We start from the raw sequence: 23,252 nt of genomic DNA on the forward strand, positions 1-23,252 counted from the left end.
TCATATGTATTACATGTTTAATTAACCCCAGTTTCATCTCTTGAATATAATTAAAAACGTGGAAATTTAAAAACTCATGACCATAAAGTTACTAGCTGAAGTTATTAAATAGGGAGGAGGTATCACAAAAATTATGGACAGAACTTATCTTAACTATACCTCAAATGGTTTAGTTGAGTTATTATTGTGGTTAAAGATGATTAACACTGAAGAGAAATAAGAAAGTGTCCTTAAAACAACTGAAGTCTAAAATGTGTGTGAAAGCTAGAAAAGAGGTGAGTGGATAGTAATGCAATAGGAAGGATGACCTTAAACAACCCTTCAAAATTGTTCTACCGAATGGCAGACTCTATCTGGCTCTTGGGATTAAAATCTCTAAAAATTCTTATGGCAAAGAAATCTCTTAAACCTTGTTTAATTTAGTGTTCCCTGCAAAAGTGGCCACAGAACTTTTTTTTTTTTTGCAGCCACCTTTTTGCATTTTATTTGCCTAGAAAATAGGGCAAACAAAATATTTCCAAGAAAATAAGGGAAGTTTTGAATTGAAAATAATGAGAGAGGAAAGAATGGTCAGATGATAATATTTCAAGTAAATATGATAAAGAAAAGAACTATTAAAGCCAGTCATAGTGGTGGGAACATGCTGTGTTAACAGAAGAGCCTCCCAGAACCAATGGCTCACACTGTTCTCTACCCTGGACAGTCACAGAATCACAGACTCTTGGGTTGACTGGATCTTATAGCTCATCCATCCCATGAACAACATCTCTACATAGTGCTCATGCAGGCCATGTGTAAACAATTGGGTTTCATCTTGAGCATATTTGACATATAATTCATCAAATATTCCTTCATAATTATATATCCCTTTGAAATATATGTGACAGTCTATGACATTTGAAGATAATTTTTATTCCTATCACCACTGGCCTCCTGAAATTTTGCTTATAACCCAGGAATATTTATTCATTGATGATATGTTAAAATAGGGACATCTCAAGCAATGGAATATTCTGATTGTTGTTTCTGACTAATAGAAAGTTAACTCTATATACTACCATTTATAGAGGTCCCATTTTCAAAGAGAACAGCATAAAATGTATTTCACACTGAATTATACTGTACATCGTTGAACCTTTAATGGGTCACTTTGAGCTTGTCACATAAACAGAATTATCTATCAGATTGAGTTTGATTTGAACCATTATTTTAAATATGCACTCAGTAAAGTACAAGCTGTACAAATCTGAATCTAAGTTATTTAAGCCTTTCTGCTAATGAGCTTTATTATGGATATATGAAGAATTTGCAAACTTAAACTTGGATGTGTTAAATTTTACCTGATAATTCTCCATCTGTGTGTCCCTGCCCAGTTTGGTAGAAAATGGAATTGAGAACACCTTGCATATATGCAGTTATTCAAATAAGCAATATGTTCAGACGGGAGAATATTTAAAGAAAAGGAACTGTGTCTTTGTTTCAGTATGAGAAAGCTGGGCTTTTTCACAAACAAGTTTGGCATTCATCAAACATCTAATGTGATAGAGAGTGTCACTCTCACAAGTATTTGTTTTATTCATTTCCCTCTTATGAAAAATATATTAATATTGGCCAAAAATAAATCATTTGTCTAAATTGCTATGGCCTAAGGAAGGCAACGCGGTGTAGTGAAAAAAAGGATGAAAATTCTAGGCAAAAGACCCAGGCTGGAGTCCCGGCTTCATCACTTAATGACTATTTTATTTAATGTGTTTATAAAAGCAGAGGAATACCCCCCTCCACTTACATCTCATTACAATTATTTTTTATATTGCTTCTTACAAAATGTCTCTTTAATTAAAAAAGAGCATGCTGTTTACTGGTTCTTGCAAACTATAATGTGCATTTCACATGCATAATCACAAATTCCATAGAATCATTTCTGCCTCTTTGCAAATATTTTAAATCACTAAATTAAAATGCTATTAAATCAAAATAGATTTCTGCTAAGAGATGTTCCTAGTTAACATGATGAGAATCATAACATTATTCAAGCTTTGTGAATGTGGAATTTCAGAACCAACGTAACAGGCAAAGAGAGGATGTGCCTTACAACGTGCTTTTCTGTAGCTGTTGCTAGTTACCATGATGGGATGGATGTCACGGAGTGGGAATTAAACAACTGAATTTCAGCACTTGCTTTTCACTAATACTTCTGTGACCCTATTCAAATTGTATCTCTTCTAGGGCCCTCAGTGGGAGAGAGGTATATATAAAGTGATCTACAATCTGTGGCCTAAATGGATGAAACTGAGGAATTTTTTGGTAGCATTTGGAATAAAGTCAAAGAAAGAAACAATAGCAAACCAGTACTAAATATGAGTATCCTTAAGGTATATAAGACAGTATGAAGAGGGAAATCGTGTGTTAGGAATACAAAGAATTTATTAAATAAGTACTGATTCATTCCTATTTCCCTATGTAGGAGAATAAAATTTTTCACCAAATTTAGATATCCAATAAAACAATGGTGTTTTATGCAACTTCATTATCCTAGAGCTTAGGAACTCAGAATATAAGATAGATGTGTTACACTACAGAGATGAAAAGTTTGGGACAATTAGCCAATAAAAGTAAGTGCTTTTACATTGTCCATCTCACTATCACATTGGTGAATTTTTTTATTCAGAGCTGTCTTAGCTTGGTTTACCCCAGAAGCAAATCTTAAGACAAGGATTTGTATGCAAACAGTTGGTTTGGGGTGAACAACACACTAGAAGGGGAGTGGAGAAATGCAGTCAGTAAAAAGTACATTTATCTAGCAAGTTAGCTTGTGGGTAACAGGGATTAATCACATTTGGAATTAGCATAAACTAATTACTGGAAGCTGGTGTAGAACACACGTGTCAGAATCATCTTGTTTGTGGGGCAAGAGAGTTGGAATATTTATGCACCAGCTCCTACCAGTCATTGTAGGAGGGCTGCTGGGAAAGGGGGCATTCATTCCCTGGCCCTTCTATCCTGGGCTCCCTCCCCACAAATGCAAAGGGGGCTCTAGAGACCAAGACCTTGAGTCAAGGAAATTCAGGTCCTGGCAGTTAGAAGGCAAGAAAGCATGCATCGAAACACTAAGCACCCAATCATAAGTGGAGCATCAACAGTATCTTTAACAATGACTGCCAATACAGACATAGGATTTTAAGTCTGCACAGGATTCTAGAGCCCAGTGAAGGACTCTACCCCAACAACTTTATTAGTAGTCATCCTCTGCTAGGAACTTCCAGCGAGAGAGAGAGATCACTACTTTGAAAGGCAGCCATTCTCTTTATGGGCAACTCTCTTCCTCTCCCTTTCCCCTAAAAGATATTTTGTCCTAATTGGAAACTTTTATAATTTCTAACATCTCCAAGGACAGAAGAAAATGAAAAATACTTATACGCACATGCAAAGGCATATATAGATGCACAAATGTGTGTGTATATCTCTTTCTTTTAAAATATTTGATGAGAACTCTCACTCCCTATCTTCTCCCTAAATCTCTTCTCCCACTAAGAAGCCTTAGTTCTTTTTGGTCTGGGCTTCTTTATTTTCCTCTCCCCGTCTGTGCATCATAGCCCTGGAACTAAGGGTTCTGCTGTTATCTTACAAGATTGTCGTTTAAGTCTGCAGCTTGTTTGCAAAAGCTCCTTGCCTTATGTTTTTGTTTTGATGAAACTGAAGTAAACAAACTAAAGCTTTTGTTTTCATCTATAATAAAATATTTTGAAGAATCTTAAAAATCAACATTCAGGGGACATTGGGGAGTTTGGAATTTCTATAGAAAAAAAGAATTAGTGAGAGTGACTGCCCTCATTACTGTAAGTTTCCAACATTTACCAGGCTTCATGCCCCTAACATCAGCAAATATGTGGTACTGTTTTCTCCATGTCACTGAACTCTCTGGAACATAATAACAACTGGGAGAGGAATTTCCAGCTGACTTATAAAATGAAATTAAAAGGGAAACCAAAATCATTCATATTCAAGTGTGCCATTGCAGGTCTTGATCTTGAAGACAGTGCTTAATACAATAATCACAGCTTCATAATAATAGTTTGAGGTAACATACATCAGCTCTTATTTAGAAAGACTCCTGAGTGCTTTATAAACCTTTGCTACATAAAAGATTAACGTAAAATCTGATTGTGGATTGAAGGCCAAACTTTCGTTCATTTGCGACTTTCAAATTAATCTTTATATACTAGTGTTTGTGACATCTGTATGTTCATTAACTTCTTTATTCATCCATTCAATCAATATTCATGCGGCATCTATTCTCTCTTAAAAACTACCTCATTCTCAGGGCTGGCCCCGTGGACTAGTGGTTAAGTTCAGTGCACTCTGCTTCAGCAGCCTGTGTTTGGTTCCCAGGCACAGACCTATACCATTCTTGGCAGCCATGCTGTGGCAGTGACCTACATACAAAATAAAGGAAGATTGGCACAGATGTTAGCTCAGGGCAAATCTTCCTCAAACAAAAAGAGGAAGATTGGCAACAGATGTTAGTTCAGGGTGAATCTTCCTCGGCAAAAAATAAACAAAAACAAAAGCCTACCTCGTTGTCCCAACCAGATGACATCACATCTCCTTAAAACCCATAGCTCTCCCTTTACTCTACTCTGTATTTCAGTCATTTCTGCCTGAGTCTCACCTCCTTATAAGATAATAAACACTCTTGTAATAGCAACAACAACTTACTTATCTTTATAATCCTTGAATCTCCTTCACCTAAGCGTATACATAGGAGACATTTGTTAAACTAAGTTTATTTAAAGGGGGGGGGGGGGTCAAGATGGAAAAGTGTCCTGCATTCATTTTTCCCTAATTTTAATGAGTGAGTAAAGATTTAGAAGTCGCATTCATAAAGGTTGATTATGGCATAATTTTTTTTCTTATCTTCACTTTTGTGGGTTTTTTAAAAGACTTTTTGGTGAGGGAGATTGTCCCTGAGCTAACATCTGTTGCCAATATTCCTCTCTTTTTTTTTTTCTCCCCAAAGCCCCAGTACGTAGTTGTATATCCTAGTTGTAAGTCCTTCTAGTTCTCCTATGCGGGATGCTGCCACAGCATGGCTTGATGAGCAGTGTGTAGGTTTGTGCCCAGGATCCAAATCAGCAAACCCCAGGCTGCCGAAGTGGAACACACGAACTTAACCACTATGCCACCGGGCAGCCCCAATTCATGCCATAATTTTTTAATAAAATAATTGTTTATTTTATTGCTATACGTAGGTCTGATTTTAGAACTGAATCATTTGACCAGCACCATAAATATTTCTAAACAATTGTTTAGAAAACAAAAAAAGGAATTAAAAGAATCAATTAGTCACTTTTCTTAAGCATTTTATTCTTGTAAAGATGGGCTCCTTTGAAAGTGTATGATCAATGTCACTTGTACATCCTTCCCAACTCATTGTTTATGACGCCGCTCTAAACACACTTGATCATTATTCTTTGTATTATTGCATCCTCCATTTCTTCTAAGAAGATAAAAAGAATGGAGTTTCAGATTCTCCACTCCTACATTTTTCTGTCTTTATGAAAGGCCATAATTAATTATTGCAACTAGGTCTTCACTCCAAGCATTCTTTTCCTTTAACAACCTGGCCAAACACATTTGTATGAAGGTAGTGCTATTTTATATTCATATCTTTCCTCTCAAGCTGCTTATTTTCCCTATTAACAAAAGAATAACATCAGAAATACAGAGACACGATGTTTGGTCTGCATCCCAAGTCAAGTTACTCAGATTTGTTTTTTTCACACAAGATGGTCTTCACTTGGTTGAGGTGATAAAGGCCATGTAAAACTGCACCCGTGACATTGTCAGCTTTACACAATTGTTAAAAACAAACAAACAAACAAATGACACTCTAGGTTCAGGATACTTTACTATGGCATATAAATTGGGATTCTTCACAAAGAAACTTCCATCTAGTGGTGGATGCTCGGCATAGGGACCAAGATCTGGCCTTAAACCATAGTCTCACTAAGTCAGGGTGGGGGGTATTCAAAGGCAATGAGGCCTTCGCAACAGTTCATGCAGCACATTTGTTTTCCCCAGCCAGGATCTGGCTCAGCAAAAATGGTATTCTCTAGCGTCACTAGCCAAGTAAATAAATCTTCAGGTCACTACTCCCTGAGGCCCTCAGTTCCCAGAATATAGACGTGTATCAAGCTCTGCAAGGCCTTTTCTGCCAGGAATTTTGTCACTTTCAGTTATGATTTCTGTAAGTCCTCACCCCTTGAAAATATATTACATAGCTTTAATTTATTACAGTTCTTTGTGGGCAGTATGGAACTGACAATGATTTCTTTGGAGGCACCTGGTGCAGAATGCCCACTGGTTCCATATTTTTTTAACATTTATAAGTGTTTACACTTTAGGATGAATTTAAAAGAAAGCAGAGGTTATTGACAGGGACCACACAGAAATCACAAGCTGAGAGTGTTGAGAGAGAAGAGGCAGGATGAGTATGGGGGCTTAAAGAGGGCAAAAAGGCTTAAAGAGCCACACCAGAGAAAGTTATACTGAATCAGCAAGAGATAAATAACAGCTTGCTGAGTGACAACAATTCCTGCTGAGCTCAAATAGCAAGAATCTCTGGTAGACTCAATAATAGAGTGTGCAGTTTCCCAACTGAGTACAACCCATCAAGCGTTCCTTGATAATTGTCTTTTGCACAAGCTGTACCTGAGGTTCCCAGAGAATAAGAGGGAGGGCTGCAGCCTGCTCAGGCTGTGCAAAATCACTCAGGCTTGGGTTACCCAAGATGATGAGTAATTAAGCTGTTTCTTTACTGAATTTTCATTATAATCTCATCTGTTTATTGCTTGTCCTCATCTTTATGGTGAGATTGTCAAGGGAAGTTCAGTTTTAAATAAACTATGAACTAGATAAATCTGGCAATATAAAATGTGTAGAAGGGCCAGCCCTGTGGCCAAGTGGTTAAGTTCGCATGCTCCACTTCAGTGGCCCAGAGTTTCACTGGTTCGGATCCTGGGCACGGACATGGCACTGCTCATCAGACCATGCTGAGGCAGCATCTCACATTGCACAACCAGAGGCACTCACAACTAGAGTATACAACTATATACCGGGGGGCCTTAGAGAGAAGAAGAAGAAAAAAAAAAAATCATGTAGAAATGCCATGTAAAACATTACAAATGCTTAGCTGAGCTTCCAAGAAAGTAAAGAAAATCTTCATGGGCCAGGAATGAAAGGCAACTGTGTTGAAGGAAGTTGCCAGGTTGGGTAGCCTGACTGGGGATTTAATGCTCACCCAAGAACAGGATCTTTGGGTTCATCAAGGCAATAAGTTAGACCTCAGTGCTCATATAAAGCCAGACTATTGAAGAGCAACACCCCAAAAAAGAGAAGAGTAGAAAAAAATTCCCCACCTGAACAAGGAGTCAACTAAGTGTTTTTTCTCTTGGCCTGGGCTTAGTGCAGTGAGGGAAATATCTCCTCTGAGAATTTGTCATCACAGCCTTCTTTTGGCAGATTGTATGTTGAATTTATATCATACACTGTGATCTGAGAATCTGGAAACTGAGAAATTATCATAAAGTGGCCCCAGGCCAATGATACCAACATTGCAGTCTCTGTTAGACGCAAACACAAAACATCTTTGCAGAGGTATTTTAAGGAATATTGGCTGAGAATTTCCCAGAATTGTTGAAGGGCAATCATCATAGTAAGGAAGAACAACAAATCCTGATGAATATAAAAAAAAAAAAAATCCAAACTCATTCTAGTGAAACTGCAGAGCCTTAAAGACAAAGATAAGATCTCAGATGTAATCAAAAAGAAAAGATGAGATGAGCAGATATTCCATTTCACCAATAGCCATGTAAGCAAAACTGTTTTTTAAGACAATTCATATGTTCTGGATTTAAAAGCATTTTCCTGTATTTCATACACAAGTCACTAATTTACAAAGGATTATTTTAGAGGATATTAAAATGCTACAAACAATTTAATTTCTTCTTTGATGATGAAAGTACATGGAAATCTTATATTGCATTGTTACCTTTGAGGTCACTAAAGAGTTTGCAAAGTAAAAACTCCTAATTAGTAACTATAATCAGATTTTTCTCTCATTGAAAGAATGTTCAGTTTTACAGAAAGTAAGAATTTTAATCTCTAATGCAGATATAAAATTGCACGTTTAAAAAAAATTCTATTATTTCCTTTTTTTATAATGTTTCAATTTCTAATTTCTTAAACATTCCTTAAAACATTCTTACCGAAAAAAAAGAATCTAGCAAAGAGAAAAGCCTGTTGTTTTGTCCTTATTCTTTTTATTGTAACAAAATATTGCAGTATCCATATGCAAATAAAAATTAACAACATATTCTGTGGTATCAGAAGTGTCTAAAAACAGAGATTGTACCTTAGAAAAATCTTGCTTGCTGCTTAGGAGAAAAATCCAATCTCTTCAGAGGAAATCATGCTTACCAGTTGAAAACACCTGTCTACAGTGCATTTCTGTAAATTATCAATATATTAAGTACATCTAAATTCTTTGGACCAAAATGATTTTAAGCTTCTTATGCTAATGTGTTCTTTTTTAGAAATATTTATAAATTATTGGTGTTTTCATAACATTGTCATTCTCTTGAGGGGATTATATAGCATGGTAGTTTTCTGAACACGGTATACTGAAATGATTGATCATTTATACAGTTTGATTAAAATTAGAGTGTTTTTTTTTAACTTTAAACACTTCATTTTTAATGTGGCTTATGAATTTCTCCTAATTAAGATAAATCACTTTTATAAAGAAAACTGTATCATTTTATCATCATGTTTCCACATGGCATTCTGGTAGAATAGCTAAAATTCTATTTTGTAGACATATAATCATCCAATAAAGTTAAATTGATTTTCTCTTATTTCCTTATGTCTCCACAGATTGTGAGTGTTGGAAAGCATGTTAAAGGCTACCATTATATCATTGCAAACTTGGTAAGAACTCTTTATTTTCTATTTTTCATAAGCATTTCTCAAGCATTCAAGATTATTTTGACTATGCCTTCAAATAATACTCCAATAAATAATTAGACTATATTACTTACTAAGCTTTTTATAACAGAGGATAATATTTTTATTACAGTGATCATTAGATTTCTAATGTAGAATTCAATATATTTTCATGCAGATTAGCCTGATATCTGCCAAAGTGACCTTTAAAACTAATTATAATGTTTGCTTTACTATAAGATCACTTGGCAAATTAAATAGTGGCCTTTTCTCTGTGTTAATGATAAATGTGCTAGTTTATGGATAAAGATTGCCAATATTTAGGAGTATTATAAGAATGATTGAAAGTGATGACCCATGTTCTCTAATTTTAAGAAAAATAGATTGAAATGAAGTCTTTCGATTGGAAGTAACCCAAATTTTTTTAAACTGTCAACTTTTCATGTATTATATATACATGGTTATTGAACAAGATAAATGCATTAATATAAAATCCTTAAAGTCTAAGGCAAGTCCTTTTAGGTTTCTTGGCAAGGCTTACTATAAAGCCTGTTAACTTCGCAGTGTCGGGGGCAAACTGGCCATGCACAGGGCCATTCTCCTTGCTTTATTAGAGTACCATCTGCCCAAAGGACTTGATCTCAAAAGTTGTTTTATCCTAGAGGAGTTAAAGATGTCTTCTTCTTTTTCTCTTTTCCTACAACATATTTCTTTGGTGAGCATCTTGTCCTTGAAGCAGGAAAAGAACCAAAGGCTGCAAAAGAGATTCTGATTTATCTACTCCTTTCATGTGGCAAGTGGGCCACCATGCTTTGAGACAGGAATTTTCAGTGTTTAGTGAATTGGGTTTCACTATGGAGTTGAGATATTAAAATGTAGCTGTAGACTGTAAACTCTTACTGTATTGTGTTTCTTGAATAAAATTTAATTTTGTTACTTAATGGATTATCATGAAAATACAAAGAAGTTTTCACGTGTCTTTTTCACTGATTTTAGTGAGCCCAGAGTCTGGGTTTTTAATTTACTTTATAAAAATACAAATCTTAAAGCTAATATATAGTATTAATCACTATAAGAGAAAAAACCTTATGTTTATGGAATGTCTGCATTCATAACGGTATTACATAAGGACATTCTAGCAAATAAAGAGTTTTGACATCTATTCATTCCAAACAATAGAATTCAGGGGAAAACTCCATATGTTATTGACTATTGACAAAACCAATGCAAGATGGAAGTAATTAATAGTTATAACATCCTAATTAGTATCACAGCCTGTCTTAGCCCTATCAGATGGCAGCCTATTTAAGTTATCTATGTAATGACTAAGTAACAATATGTGAAATAGAAAACATTTTTGCTTGTGTCAGGGAATATAACCACCACTCTCATTAAAAATAAGCAAGCTTTACTATCTATAGTTGATGTCATTGTAACACTTGATTGTCCCAGTAACTTGGGCATATCTACATTGTAGTATAATGTATTACTATAGATTCTATTGGCTTAGTCATTTATCTCTAAATAGCTGTGATTTCCAAAACTAGAGTGATTTTTGATTCATTGAGCCAGTCAACAACTTGAGAACTTCTATTTCTTGAAAGCCATGTACATAGGATTCCCAAATGTGAAGTCAATCTAATATCAAAAGAAATATATTAACATTACACATGATGCTGAAATAATGAATAATTTTCCCCTAAGATTGGGGACAAGACAAGGATGTCCTCTCACAGCTATTGAATATTGTACTGAAAGTTCTGGCAAGGGCAGTTGTGCAAGAAAAATAAATAAAAAGGCATTCAGATTGTGAAGGAAGAAGATTTATATATAGAAAACACTAAGGAATATAATAAACACTATGAGAACTAATAAATGAGTTCAGCAGGGTTGCAGGATAAAAGGTCAATATACAAAAATCTATTGTATTTCTATATACTAGCAGCAAATATTCTCGAAGTGAAGTTAAGAAAAAGTCCATTTATAATTTACAATTAATGGGAAACTGCTACTTAACCCACTTATCAAGACTGATTTAGTCAGAGGGACCAAGACAGTGACATAGAAGTCCCCTTAACTTCCCTCCTCCCATAGATGCACTGAATAAACAGCTACAAGGGAGCAATTTCCTCTGACAGAAATTAAAAAACTAGCTGAGTGACTCCCACATATCAGGAAACTCAGAAAAAATCCACATTGAAATGGATAGGAAATTCTGAGACACACTCTTAACCGTAAACTCTACCCCTGGCATAGAGCCATACAATCAAGAGGGAACTCTCAACTTACAGCTTCTCCCTAAGGAACAAAGAGTTTAAACCATACATCTAATGCCCCAGTTTTTAGGGCTGCTACCCAAGGGATGGGCCCCCAAAGCATCTAGCTCTGAAATCCAATAGGGTTTGCATCCATGAGACTCATAGGACTATAGAAAACAAAGAAGTCATTCTTAATAGGAGTGTGAGCACTCATAGTGCCTATCCCCCAGGGCTCAGCATAGAGGGAACAGGCAAAAACACCAATCTCCCAGTCTTTCCCTGGGAGGAGACTGACTAAATACTTTTCAATCTTCTGCCTGAGAGTCCAACTTCTAGTTTTCATACATCCAAGGACTGGCAGAGACCCTCCACAGAGCCAAGGGAGCTGGTAGACACATCTGCTGTCTTCTCCAGCTATAAAACCAGGTCGCCAACAACTCTCTGAAGGAGCTTGTACACAGCCTGGCATCCCAGCTTTTGCAGCTGCCACCCAAGAAACAGTCCTTGGATCTGGTTCTGAAAGACAGTGAGTCTTGCATTCACAAGTCCAACAAGACTACGGTAAACAAAGAAGCAGTTCTTAAAGGGTGCACACATGAGCAGTCACCAAGATTATCCCTCCAGGGCTTAATGCAAAGAGAACAGGCAAAAATGCCCATCTCCCACTTTCCCTGAAAGGGGTTTAACTGCTGCTGCCTGAGGGTCTGGCTTCTAATTGCCACACATCTAGGGGTTGGCTCTGATATTCCTTGGAGCTCAGGGGAGCTGGTGGACGCTTCTACTACATTGTCCCTCCAGTTCACCTCAATGATAAAACCAGGTTGCCAACATCTCTGTGGGAGGAGCTGATATTCACATCTAACACTCCAGCTTTTGTGGCTGTCCCCTGAAGGACAGACCCCAAGATTGCATTGCTCTATATAGCTAATGAGGCTTGCACTCATGAATCTCACAGGACTGTAACCAACAAAGACACAGTTTTTAAATGAGTGCAGGAGCACCTCCTCAAGGCTATACAGCAGGACTCAGTGCAGAAGGAGCAAGCAAAAGTGTCACTCTCTCAGTTAATCCCTAGCAGGGGCTTAACTACATACTTTCCCAGTTGCTGCCTGAGGAACTAGCTTCTACTCAGGCTGCATCTAGGTGCTGACCGGGATCCTCCTCTTCAGGACACTGATGAGTCTTGGCATACCCTCAACTACTAGGAGCCACTAACAACAAAGATGGCAACTTGAATGGTCACAAAGTGTCTAGAGACAACCAGGAACTCAGCCTGGGCTGATTGATGAGATCTATCTCCTTCACAAGACCACTCCACCAAGACTGCAAGAAGGGGCTGTTTTATCTAATGTGCAGAAACTAACACAGGGAGTCAAGGAAAACTGAGAAAAAAGAGAATATGTTCCAAACAAAGGAACAAGATAAATCTCCAGAAAACAATAATAATGAAATGAAGATAAGTGATTTACCCAATAGTGAGTTCACAATAACACTCATAAAGATGCTTTCTGAGGTCAGGAGAGCAATGCATGAATGAAGTGAGAATTAAAACAAAGAGAGGGAAAATATAAGAAAGTACCAAAGAGACATCATATAGCTGAAGAATACAAGAGCTGAACTGAAAAAATTCAATAGAGGGTTTCAATAGCAAACTAGATCAAAACAGGAAAAGAAAACTTTAAAAAATGGCAGTGGAATCCATCCAATTGGAGGAACAAAAATAAAAAGGAATAAAAAAGAGTAAAAATAACTAAAGGACTTATTGAACTCCACCAATGAAAGAATAATAGGGATCCCAGAAGGAGAAGAGAGAGAGAAAGGGTCAGAAAGCTTAGTCAAAGAAATAACAGCTTAAAACTTCCCTAAACTGGGGAGAAAAACAAACTTTCAGATCCGGGAAGGCCAAAAGTAGCAAATAAGATGAATCTAAAGACACCACACTGAGACACATTATAATTAAATTATCAAAAGTTAAACATAAAGAATCTTAAAAGCAGCAAGAGAAAAGCAATTTGTTACATACAAAGGAACCCCCTTATGACTATACAGATTCTTCAGGAAAAAGTTTCCAAGCAAGAAGTGAGTGGAATGATGAATTCATAGTGCTGAAAGGAAAAACTGCTAGTCAAGAATACTCTATCCAGCAAAGTTGTCCTTCAGAATTCAAGGAGAGAGAAAAAATTTTCCAGGTAAACACAACTTGAAAGAGTTCATCACCATGAAAGGCCTTATAAGAAACGTTAAAAGGAGTTCTTCAAGCTGAAATGCAAACACAAATTAGTTACATGAAAACATATAAAAGTATAAAACTCACTGGCAAAGGTAAATATATAGTTAAATTCAGAAAACTCTAATACTGTAATGATGGTGGGTAAATCAATTATAACTCTAGTATAAAGGTTAAAATTATTACATACAAAAATAGTATAAATTTTTAAAATTATAAACTTATGTACATAAAATTATATACAAAATTATTAAAAATGACTATACAACAATGTGTTGGTGGATATACAGTATGAAGAAATGTAATTGTGATGTCAAAAACATAAAATGTAGGGGGGGATGTAAAAATGTAGAGCTTTTGTATGCATTCTAAGTTGCTATCACCTTAAAATAGATTGTTATATATATAAGGTGTTTTATGTAAGCCTCTTGGTAAACAAGTAAAAACCCATAGTAGATACACAAAAGAGAAAGAGAAAGGAATGAAAACATACAACTATAGAAAATCATCAATTGACAAAGGAAGAGAGCAAGAGAGGGAAAAAAGAAACAAAAGAAATATAAAACATTCAGAAATCATTAGCAAAATGGCAATAGTAAGTCCATTCCTATCAATAATTACTTTATATGACAATGGAATAAATTCTCCAGGCAAAAGACATAGACCAGCTAAATGGATTAAAAAAAAAAAAAACAAGACCCAACTATATGCTTCCTACAGAAGACTTACTTCAGCTTTAAAGACACACGTAGACTGAAAGTGAAGAGATGGAAAAATATATTCCATGCAAATGGAAACCAAAGAAAGCAGGGGTATCTATACTTATATCAGACAAAGTAGACCTTAAGCAAAAAACTGTAATGAGAGACAAAGAAGGTCACTATATAATGATAAAGGAATTAATTCATCAAGAGTATATAACAATTGTATATATTTATGCACCCAACATTACAGCATCTAAATATATAAAGCAAATATTAACAGATCTGAAGGGAGAAATGGACAGCAATACAATAATAGTAGGAGACTTCAGTCCCTCACTTTTAGCAATAGATTGATCATCCAGAAAGAAAATCAATAGGGAAACATTGGACCTTAACTACACATCAGACCAGATGGACCTAACAGATACATGCAGAACATTCCATCCAACAAGAAGAATCCAAGAATCCAATCTAATACATATTCTTCTTGGGTGCAAATGGACCATTCTCCAGGATACAGTGTATGTTAGGCAACAAAACCAATCTTAGTAAATTTAAGATTGAAATCATCAAGCATATTTTCTGACAACAATGGTATGGAGCTAGAAATTAATTATAAGAAGAAAATTGAGAAATTGCAAATATGTGAAGATTAAACAACATGCTTTTGAACAACCAAAGAGTCAAAGAAGAAATCAAAAAGAAAATCAAAAATTATCTTGAGACAAATGAAAATGGAAACACAACATACCAAAACTTATGGGATGCAGGAAAAGCAGTTATAAGAGGGACATTTATAGCATTAAATACTACATTAAGAATAAAGAAAGTTCTCAAATAAACAACGTAATTTTACACTTTGAAGACTTACAGGAAGAAGAAACTAAGCACAAATTTAGCAGAAGGAAGTAAATAACAAAGATCAGAGCAGAAATAAATGAAAAAGAGACTAAAAACACAGTAGAAAAGATCAATGAAACTAAGAGCTGATTTTTTTGAAAAGACAAAATTTGACAAATCTTCTGCTATGCTAACAAGAAAAAAGAGAGAAGATTCAAATAAATAAAATTTGGAATGAAAAATGAGACATTACCACTGATAACACAGAAATAATAAGGATCACAGGAAACTATTATGAACAATTATATGGCAAGAAATTAGATAATCTAGAAAAAATTGATAAATTCCTAAGACATATGACATACCAAGACTGATTCATGATAAAATAGAAAATTGAACAGACCAATAACAAGCAAGGAGATTGAATCAGTAATCAAAAACCTCCTAACAAACAAAAATCCAAGACCAGATCACGTCACTGGTGAATTCCACCAAAAAATTAAAGAAGAATTAATACTAATCTTTCTGATACTCTTCAAAAAATTAGAAGAGGAGGGAACACTTCCAAACTCATTTTTGTGAGGCCAGCATTACCCTGATACCAAAGCCAGACAAGGACACTATAAGAAAAGAAAATTACAGGCCAATGTCCTTGATGAACATAGATACAAACATCCTCAATAAAATATCAGAAAACTGAATTCAACAGTACATTAAAAGGATCATACACCAAGATCAAGTGGGATTTATCACAGAATAGTTCAACATACAAAATTAAATAAATGTGATACACCACAGTAACAAAATGAAGGATAAAAATCACATGATTATCTCAATAGGTGCAGAAAAAGTATTTGGAAAGATTCAACATCATTCCTGATAAAAACTCCCAACAAACTAAATGTATAATAAAGGCTATATATGACAAACGCATAGCTAACATCATATTTGATGGAGAAAAGTTGAAATCTTCCTCTAAGATCAGGAACCAGACAAGGATGCCCACTCTCACCATTTTTATCCAACATAGTACTGGAAGTCCTATCCAGAGCAATTAGGTAAAAAAAGGAAATAAAAGCCATCAAAATCAGCAAGGAAAAAGTGAAATTGTCTCTGTTTACACATGACATGATATTATATACAGAAAACCCTAAAGATTCCACCAAAAAGCTATTAGAAATAATAAATAATTTCAGTAAAGTTTCAGGATACAAAATCAAGATAAAAAAATCAGTTGCATTTCTACAAACTACCAATGAAACATCTAACAAAGAAAAACAGAAAACAATCCTATTTACAATAGCACCAAAACAATAAAATATTTAGTTATAAATTTAACTGAGGAGGTCAAAGACCTGTACACTAAAAGAAACTGAAGGCACAAATAAATGGAAAGATATTATCTGTTCATGGATTGGAAGAATTAATATTGTTAAAATGTCCATGCTACTCAAAACAATCTATAGATTCAGTGTAATCCCTATCAAAATTCCAATGGCATTTTTCACAGAAATAGAAAAAACAATCCTAAAATTTATGTGGAACCACGAAAGACCCAGAATATGCAAAGTAACCTTGAGAAAGAAAAACAAAGTAGGAGGTATCACATTTCCTGATTTCAAACTATATAACAGAGCTATAGTAATCAAAACAGTATGGTATTGGGCTGAAAACAGATACATAGATCAATGGGACAAAACAGAGAGTTCACAAATAAACCCATGCATTTAATTTTTGACAAAAAAGCCAGGAATATACAGTGGGGATATCCATATGCAAAAGAATGAAACTGGACCCCTCCCTATCTTACACCATACACAAATATCAACTCAGAGTTGATTAAAGGCTAGAAAGTAGACTTAAAATCTTAAAAGAAAAAACATAGGGGTAAGCTCCTTGACACTGATGTTGGCAATGACTTTTTGGATTTGATACCAAAATCAAAGGCAACAAAAGCAGAAGTAAATAAGGGGAACTACCTCAAATTAAAATGCTTACGCATAGCAAAGGAAACCATCAACAAAATTAAAAGGCAACCTGAGGTATGGAAGAAAATACTTAAAAATAACATATCTAATAAGGGGTTAATATCCCAAATATACTAGGAATTCATACAACTCAAGAGCAACACAAGAAATTTAAAATGTAAAAATGGGCAAAGAATAGACATTTTTCCAAAGAAGACATACAAATGGTCACAGTACATGAAAAGGTACTCCACATCACTAATCATCAGGGAAACGCAAATCAAAACTACAATGAGATACCACCTCACACCTGTTAGGATGGCTGTTATTAAAAAGACAACAAATAACAAACGTTGGTGAAAATGTGGAGAAATGGGAACAGCCACTATGGAAAAAGCAGGGAGTTTTCTTAAGAAATTAAAACTAGAGCTACCACATGATCCTACAATCCCAGTTCTGGGTATATATCCAAAGGAAACAAAATAATTATCTCAAAGAGATATCTGTACTCCATGTTCATTGCAGCATTATTCAAAATAACCAAGGTACGGAAACAACCTGAGGCGTCCATCAATGAGTGAATGGATAGAGAGGATGTGGTATATATATATATATGTATATACCATGAAATATCAAAAGCAACATTGAAACTCTGTCCTATCCGATTGAAAAGAATAAATAAATTAAAATAAATAAATAAATTCCAAAATTAGTGAATAGCTTATATAGCCACAAAGTAACCATTCATTTAAGCATTTGCTATACCACCCTTAAAGGGGGTCTGGCCTTACAAACATTCTCTGTATTTATATTCAAGTCTTTCTTCACCCCTCATCCAACAGTCAGATAATTTAAATATGGACACCAATAGCAACAAGGAACTGTTTACATTTATTCCACCTGCAAGGCAAATTCTTAAAATCTTGCTCTCATTTAGATTTTCAATTTTTTCACATGTATTCAGTTTACATCTAGGAAAACACCTGCTCTGTCATAAAGTAGTGTAAAGTTCTAGAATGTTCAGGGTATATCATTAAAGTTTAACTGAATCTATTCCTTACCTATCCCTCACCACATCACACATAGACACACACACACACATGCACACCCCATTCATGCCTCATTTAGAAGGTAAGGAAATTAAGATACAGAGAGTAAAGTGATGTCCACATTTAGGCGTCTAGTTAGTGTCAGAATGTGGACTAGAACTCAGTTCCTCAAATTTGCAGTCTCGCACATTTTCACTCAAGTGCAATGACCCAGTTAAGATTCTGTGAACTTGGAGACATTGTTTAACTTTTTCCTTTGTGCGTCCTATATTTTAACTTTTTTGCATTGAGCATGTCTGACTCCATCATCTACTTGACCATGAAAAATGCATACTTTAAATCAGTTTCTTAGCAACCTAATTTTTAAAAGATATTGAGAGGGAATCTCTCCCATTCTGCTTGGCATTCCTTCTGTTAACTACACTAGAGCTGTCTCAATATGATTTAGTCAACTTATAAACCTGAAATGCAAAACAGCAGAAATGTATCTGAATTAGATAAAACTTAAAGGATGAGTGTTTGTTAAGCACCTATAATGCGATGGACCTATGGATTTACACCAATAGTCATCAAGATATCTGAAGTCCTATAATTCATTAATTTTCTTTTCCCCCAGAGGATGTATGAACAGTAAATAGAAATTTAAAGGAAAACCAAATTGGAAATTAATCTTGGCTTCAGAGGTCACAAACCACTGTGCAATGCAAGCATTGTTGAAGAGCCCTTTTCAGCACAGAACACCTCTCCCCTGCTCTCCCCTCTTCCCTCAGGGGCACTGTTTACTCAGTGTCTTAGCCATTGTTTCCCCTCCCCACATTGTAGATACAGTTTTATTACAATATCGCCCAGAACTTTCAGTTCCACAATATTCTGTGGATAAAAACTGAAATCTCAATGGCCACCAAAGTAACCATTTCCAAGGAAACTGCTTCACGCTCTTGAGCCCATCAATTTTCTGTATAAAATCATTTAAAAATATACGAAAGGAAAACTATTTCCTGTACTCAAACAGACATGGCTAAAATTGGCTGAGCCACGCACCATTCATTCAGCTCATAACTGAAAGGAGTTTATAGTCAGATATGGTAATATTTTTTCCTTTACCTTCAGCGTGTCTGCAGGATGGAATCAGAGAAATGTGGATTGTTATTTGTCGCTAGACTTTGCATCAGATGATTTTTCTGAAGGCTGCAGCTTTGCCTGTGTCTTGCAGCTGTGGGACAATGTTATGAAAGAAAGCTAGGCAGGCCTTCTATTTCAGCCACTGCTGAAAGAAAATAATGTCATCAATTAGCAACTAATGCAACAGTTGAATCACTGTGGCTTTTGGAAAACTGAAATTATTTGCCTGCCTGTGCGGCTGCCCTATATTCTCGTACAGGCAAATAAATGTTCAACTGACATTTTACCAGCTAGGGATTGATGGACAGTGTTTTCCCATTTTAAAAACATAGATTTGCTTTCTGGTGTCTGGTTTCTTCCCCAGTGAAATGAGAATGTTACTGATGAGCTGTCAAATTAGCTGGCACCTACTAGGCATGAAATAAATATTTGTTGAATGAATTAATTACTAATAGCTAGCATTTACTGAATTCAAACCAGATGTGCTAACTACTATAGCATTATCATTCTCACTTTGCATGTGGGAAACCTAAGGCCAGAAAGTCACAGAAGTGGGATTCGGAGCCTGGGCTATTGTCTACAGTATCACCCTGACTCTCCTTTGGTATTTGCAAAATTACCAAAATTAAGATCACACATGTTTGTGTAAGAATATGCAGCAGCATGGGGTAAAAATGTCAAACTCGAGAGTCATGTGGTTCTAATATGTATTTGCTGGGTGATCTTGAATAGTTTTTCTTTGACCCACGAGCTTGGTTTCCTTATTTGTAAGATAAGGCTAGTAATAGGATCTACCTCTTAAGCTTGTTATGAGAACTAAACTAGATAGATAATCTGTGTAATGGGCTTAGCACAGTGCCTGGCACATAATAATAAGCCCAGCATCAGTATTAGCTATTAGCTGATCAGCACTCCTGGGACTCCCAATAGTGACTTTGCTTAGTTGCCGATACACTGGTCTGCATCTTCGTAAATAACCAAACAGCAATGTGCGTATATTGGCTAGTACAACCTCCTTTGTTATTAAAAAAAAAAAAAAAGCACACACAGACGTTTCCCAAATCACGGCTGAGACCCATTCGGGAGGAGAGACAACATCAGTCTCCCTCTTCTCCCCTATTCCAGCACTGATTCCTACTACGACTGCAACTGCACGGTCTCTGCTGCATATTTCACTTCAAAAAAAAAAAAAAAAAGACAGAGCACTTTCTTTCCCTTGGTCCCCTCAACACAACTGAACCAAATTCACATTTGCAAAAGAAACTTTACTAAATACTAAGAGAAAACAAGAAGGAAAGCAAATACAGTCATACAAACTGATGTGCATCTGTGCATGTGTGTGTGTGTGTTTGTGTGTTTATTTTTCTCTGAGCTAATACCTTTACTTTTACTATCACTACACTAATATGCTTTTTGCTCTCTTCTGGTAATTGTTCATTTGTTTTACTCTTTGTACTGAGTGTGTAATTTTGTAAGGTACTGTAAATACTTAGTGGGGAAAAAAGGGAACAGGTGTAAAGCAAACTAGATAGAAGATAGATAGACAGATAGATAGATAGAGAGACAGATAGAAAATAACTTTCCAGAATTTTTGAAACTCAGATAACTACCACTGGATCAAAAAAGGTAACACCCTTTCTTCCCAGCTTCCTCACTCCACCTGATAGACACCATCTTTTCTCCTACCATTCAAGGCTCCATGAATGGCCTATCTTGCTCTTTTCTCTTCCGTTTCCCTTTCCCAGGACTATGAGGTTTGTAGGGACTGATGTAATCAAAGCTTTCACCCTCCCTTTTTCAAATTACCAGCTGTGTCTGCTTTTAGATCACTTTGTAATTAAATTGAATCCCCCTAACATGGTGTTACCCGTCACACACTCAGAGTACCTTCATACCTTGATATTACCTTCACATAGACATGTTTCTATTTATCTACATCAGAGGGCAATTATCCCTTCAACAGGAGACTCTTTAATGCTACCGTATTCATCTCCTACATCCCCCTCCATGCCTCATAAAAGGCATTCAGGAAATACTTGTTGAATTGAGGTGAACTGAATTGAAAACATTCATATCCTTTTCTCATGTATTAGATTTTGAATGACAGAATTTAACAGATAAATTGATATAACTGGATCTTCCATCTGTTTCCAGCCATTGCTGTATTAGAAATCTAGTAAGATGTATATATTGGTTATTGATTTGTGTTACCAGTGAAGAGCTGAAATGTATAACAATGAACTAAACTTAAACTGTCATGTTGATTTTTGTAGGGATTCAAGGATATTTCTCTTGAGAGGTTTATCCATGGTGGAGCCAATGTTACAGGATTTCAGTTGGTAGATTTTAATACACCTATGGTAACCAAACTAATGGATCGTTGGAAGAAACTAGATCAGAGGGAGTATCCAGGATCTGAGACTCCTCCAAAGGTATTTGTTTGTTTTTATCTTACATATATTTAGTATTTTTAAAATTTAAGTTAGAAAGTTCATTATGTTGTTCTTCTAATAATATTTTGTCAGACGTAGAGTGGCATAGGGCAGAAGCATTTAGTCACTATCATTGTGCTTCACAAGCTCTTAGTAATTTCTAATTTCTATATTTAAGAGTACAGTTGTTAGACATTAGCTCAAATAGTTTTCTATTATTATTATTTCACATATGAATTTCTGCAAAAAAATTGTATACTTTTAAGAAACTTTTTGTTAACTAAATATTTCAAATATGAACAACCATTGGTAATTATTCCACTCAAATAAAAACAATATTTGCAATGTGATTTATAATGAGTAGGTAAATTGGTACAAATGTAAAATGTACAAGCTTATGCAAAATTTCTTTTCCAAATTAATAGCAAAAGGTCAGGTTGTTTAATTTTTTCTGATGGACATTGCAGCAGTATGTTATTGGAATCCGCAACAGAAGCTGGCAAATTTCTGATCAGAAGCACATTTTTTCCTCACCTGAAAAGATAGGTGACTTCCTTAGACATCATGTAAATAATAGCATATTGTTTCTTAAACTCCAACTTCGCGGTTTCGAGCTCCTACATAATAAGACATTATCATTTTTAACAACTTTTACTAATCTCTCATTGACAATATATTCTTGTAAAAAGTTTTCCAATATAGTTAACACTGAAGTCACGGCCAACAGTACTATAACTCATGCCTGAACAAAGCTTATCTAACATACGTATTTTCTCCATAAGGCACACCGTTGCCTACCTGCACTAAGGAACAGTAGACAGCACTTCAGCACTGCACTTTTGGGCCACTTTAAACAGTGAAATAGTCAGAAAAAGCATAAAACTGTGAAAACCTGGCATTAGAGAGACCACAAAAAGGACGCTTGTCTAAAGTATAAGCTGAAGTAAGGAGGCAGAGTGTTGCCTTGCTTGACTGCAGCTAGAAACGTGTGTGTGTCTATTATGCATCTTTGGAGTCCTCACCATTCCTAGCTAGTGCCTAGCACATTTTCCAAAAAGTTCTCAGATATGATATGAAATTTCATCCTCACCACAACCACAGGAGATAGTCCTTACTACCTTTTTAAATTTGGTTTTGCTGAGTTTTGTGTTCCATTGCTGAAGATTGTACTCCACATTCCTGTAAAACTATGAATAGCAGAATTAGAATTCATCTAGTTCTTTCTTCTCAAAGGCAAGACTCTTGTCACTGCACAATGATTCTGCCAAATTCTGTCTTGTTATCTACACTCTTGGTAAACATAACTCATTCCACCCTTCTAATTTCTGGCTAAAGCAAAAATGACTCTAGGCCAAGACCTGGTTTTACCCTGCCCCAAAGTGAAGTGTTTATTTAGTAAGAATTTTCCAGATGCCATCTAGAAGTGTGTGCCCATAAATATGATTTCTTAGACTTCAGCACAATAAGGCACGTGGAAAAGAATGAAATCCTTTGAAAGGTAAAACTGATTGAAACTACTACTTCTTTCCATCTATCAGCTCTACGACCTGTCAAAGGCCTTTGCTGCTCTGGCCAAATGTCTGTTTTGCTCTGCTCTGTTCTGCTCTGTAGGATATCTGTTCTTTTTTCTAATTCACTTGTTTGATAAAA

At 35.6% G+C, this 23,252-nt stretch overlaps 1 protein-coding gene across 30 annotated transcripts in view; it reads left to right on the forward strand.

The window, feature by feature from the left end:
- The window catches only part of GRIA4 (glutamate ionotropic receptor AMPA type subunit 4), a 368,128-nt gene that overhangs the window by 269,005 nt on the left and 75,871 nt on the right, over positions 1 to 23,252 (forward strand). For all 30 annotated transcript variants that reach the window (XR_011440452.1, XR_011440446.1, XR_011440445.1 and 27 more), the window contains 2 exons: positions 8,935 to 8,988; positions 21,444 to 21,602. Coding sequence is in view for 19 of the 30 variants with exons in the window: in XM_023644730.2 (XP_023500498.1) it covers positions 8,935 to 8,988; positions 21,444 to 21,602 (213 nt within the window). In the remaining 11 variants the exon portion in view is untranslated. The remainder of the gene's footprint in view (positions 1 to 8,934; positions 8,989 to 21,443; positions 21,603 to 23,252) is intronic.

The sequence above is a fragment of the Equus caballus genome, chromosome 7 (genome assembly GCF_041296265.1).
Source record: "Equus caballus isolate H_3958 breed thoroughbred chromosome 7, TB-T2T, whole genome shotgun sequence".
In the NCBI taxonomy this organism is placed as follows: Eukaryota; Metazoa; Chordata; class Mammalia; order Perissodactyla; family Equidae; genus Equus; species Equus caballus.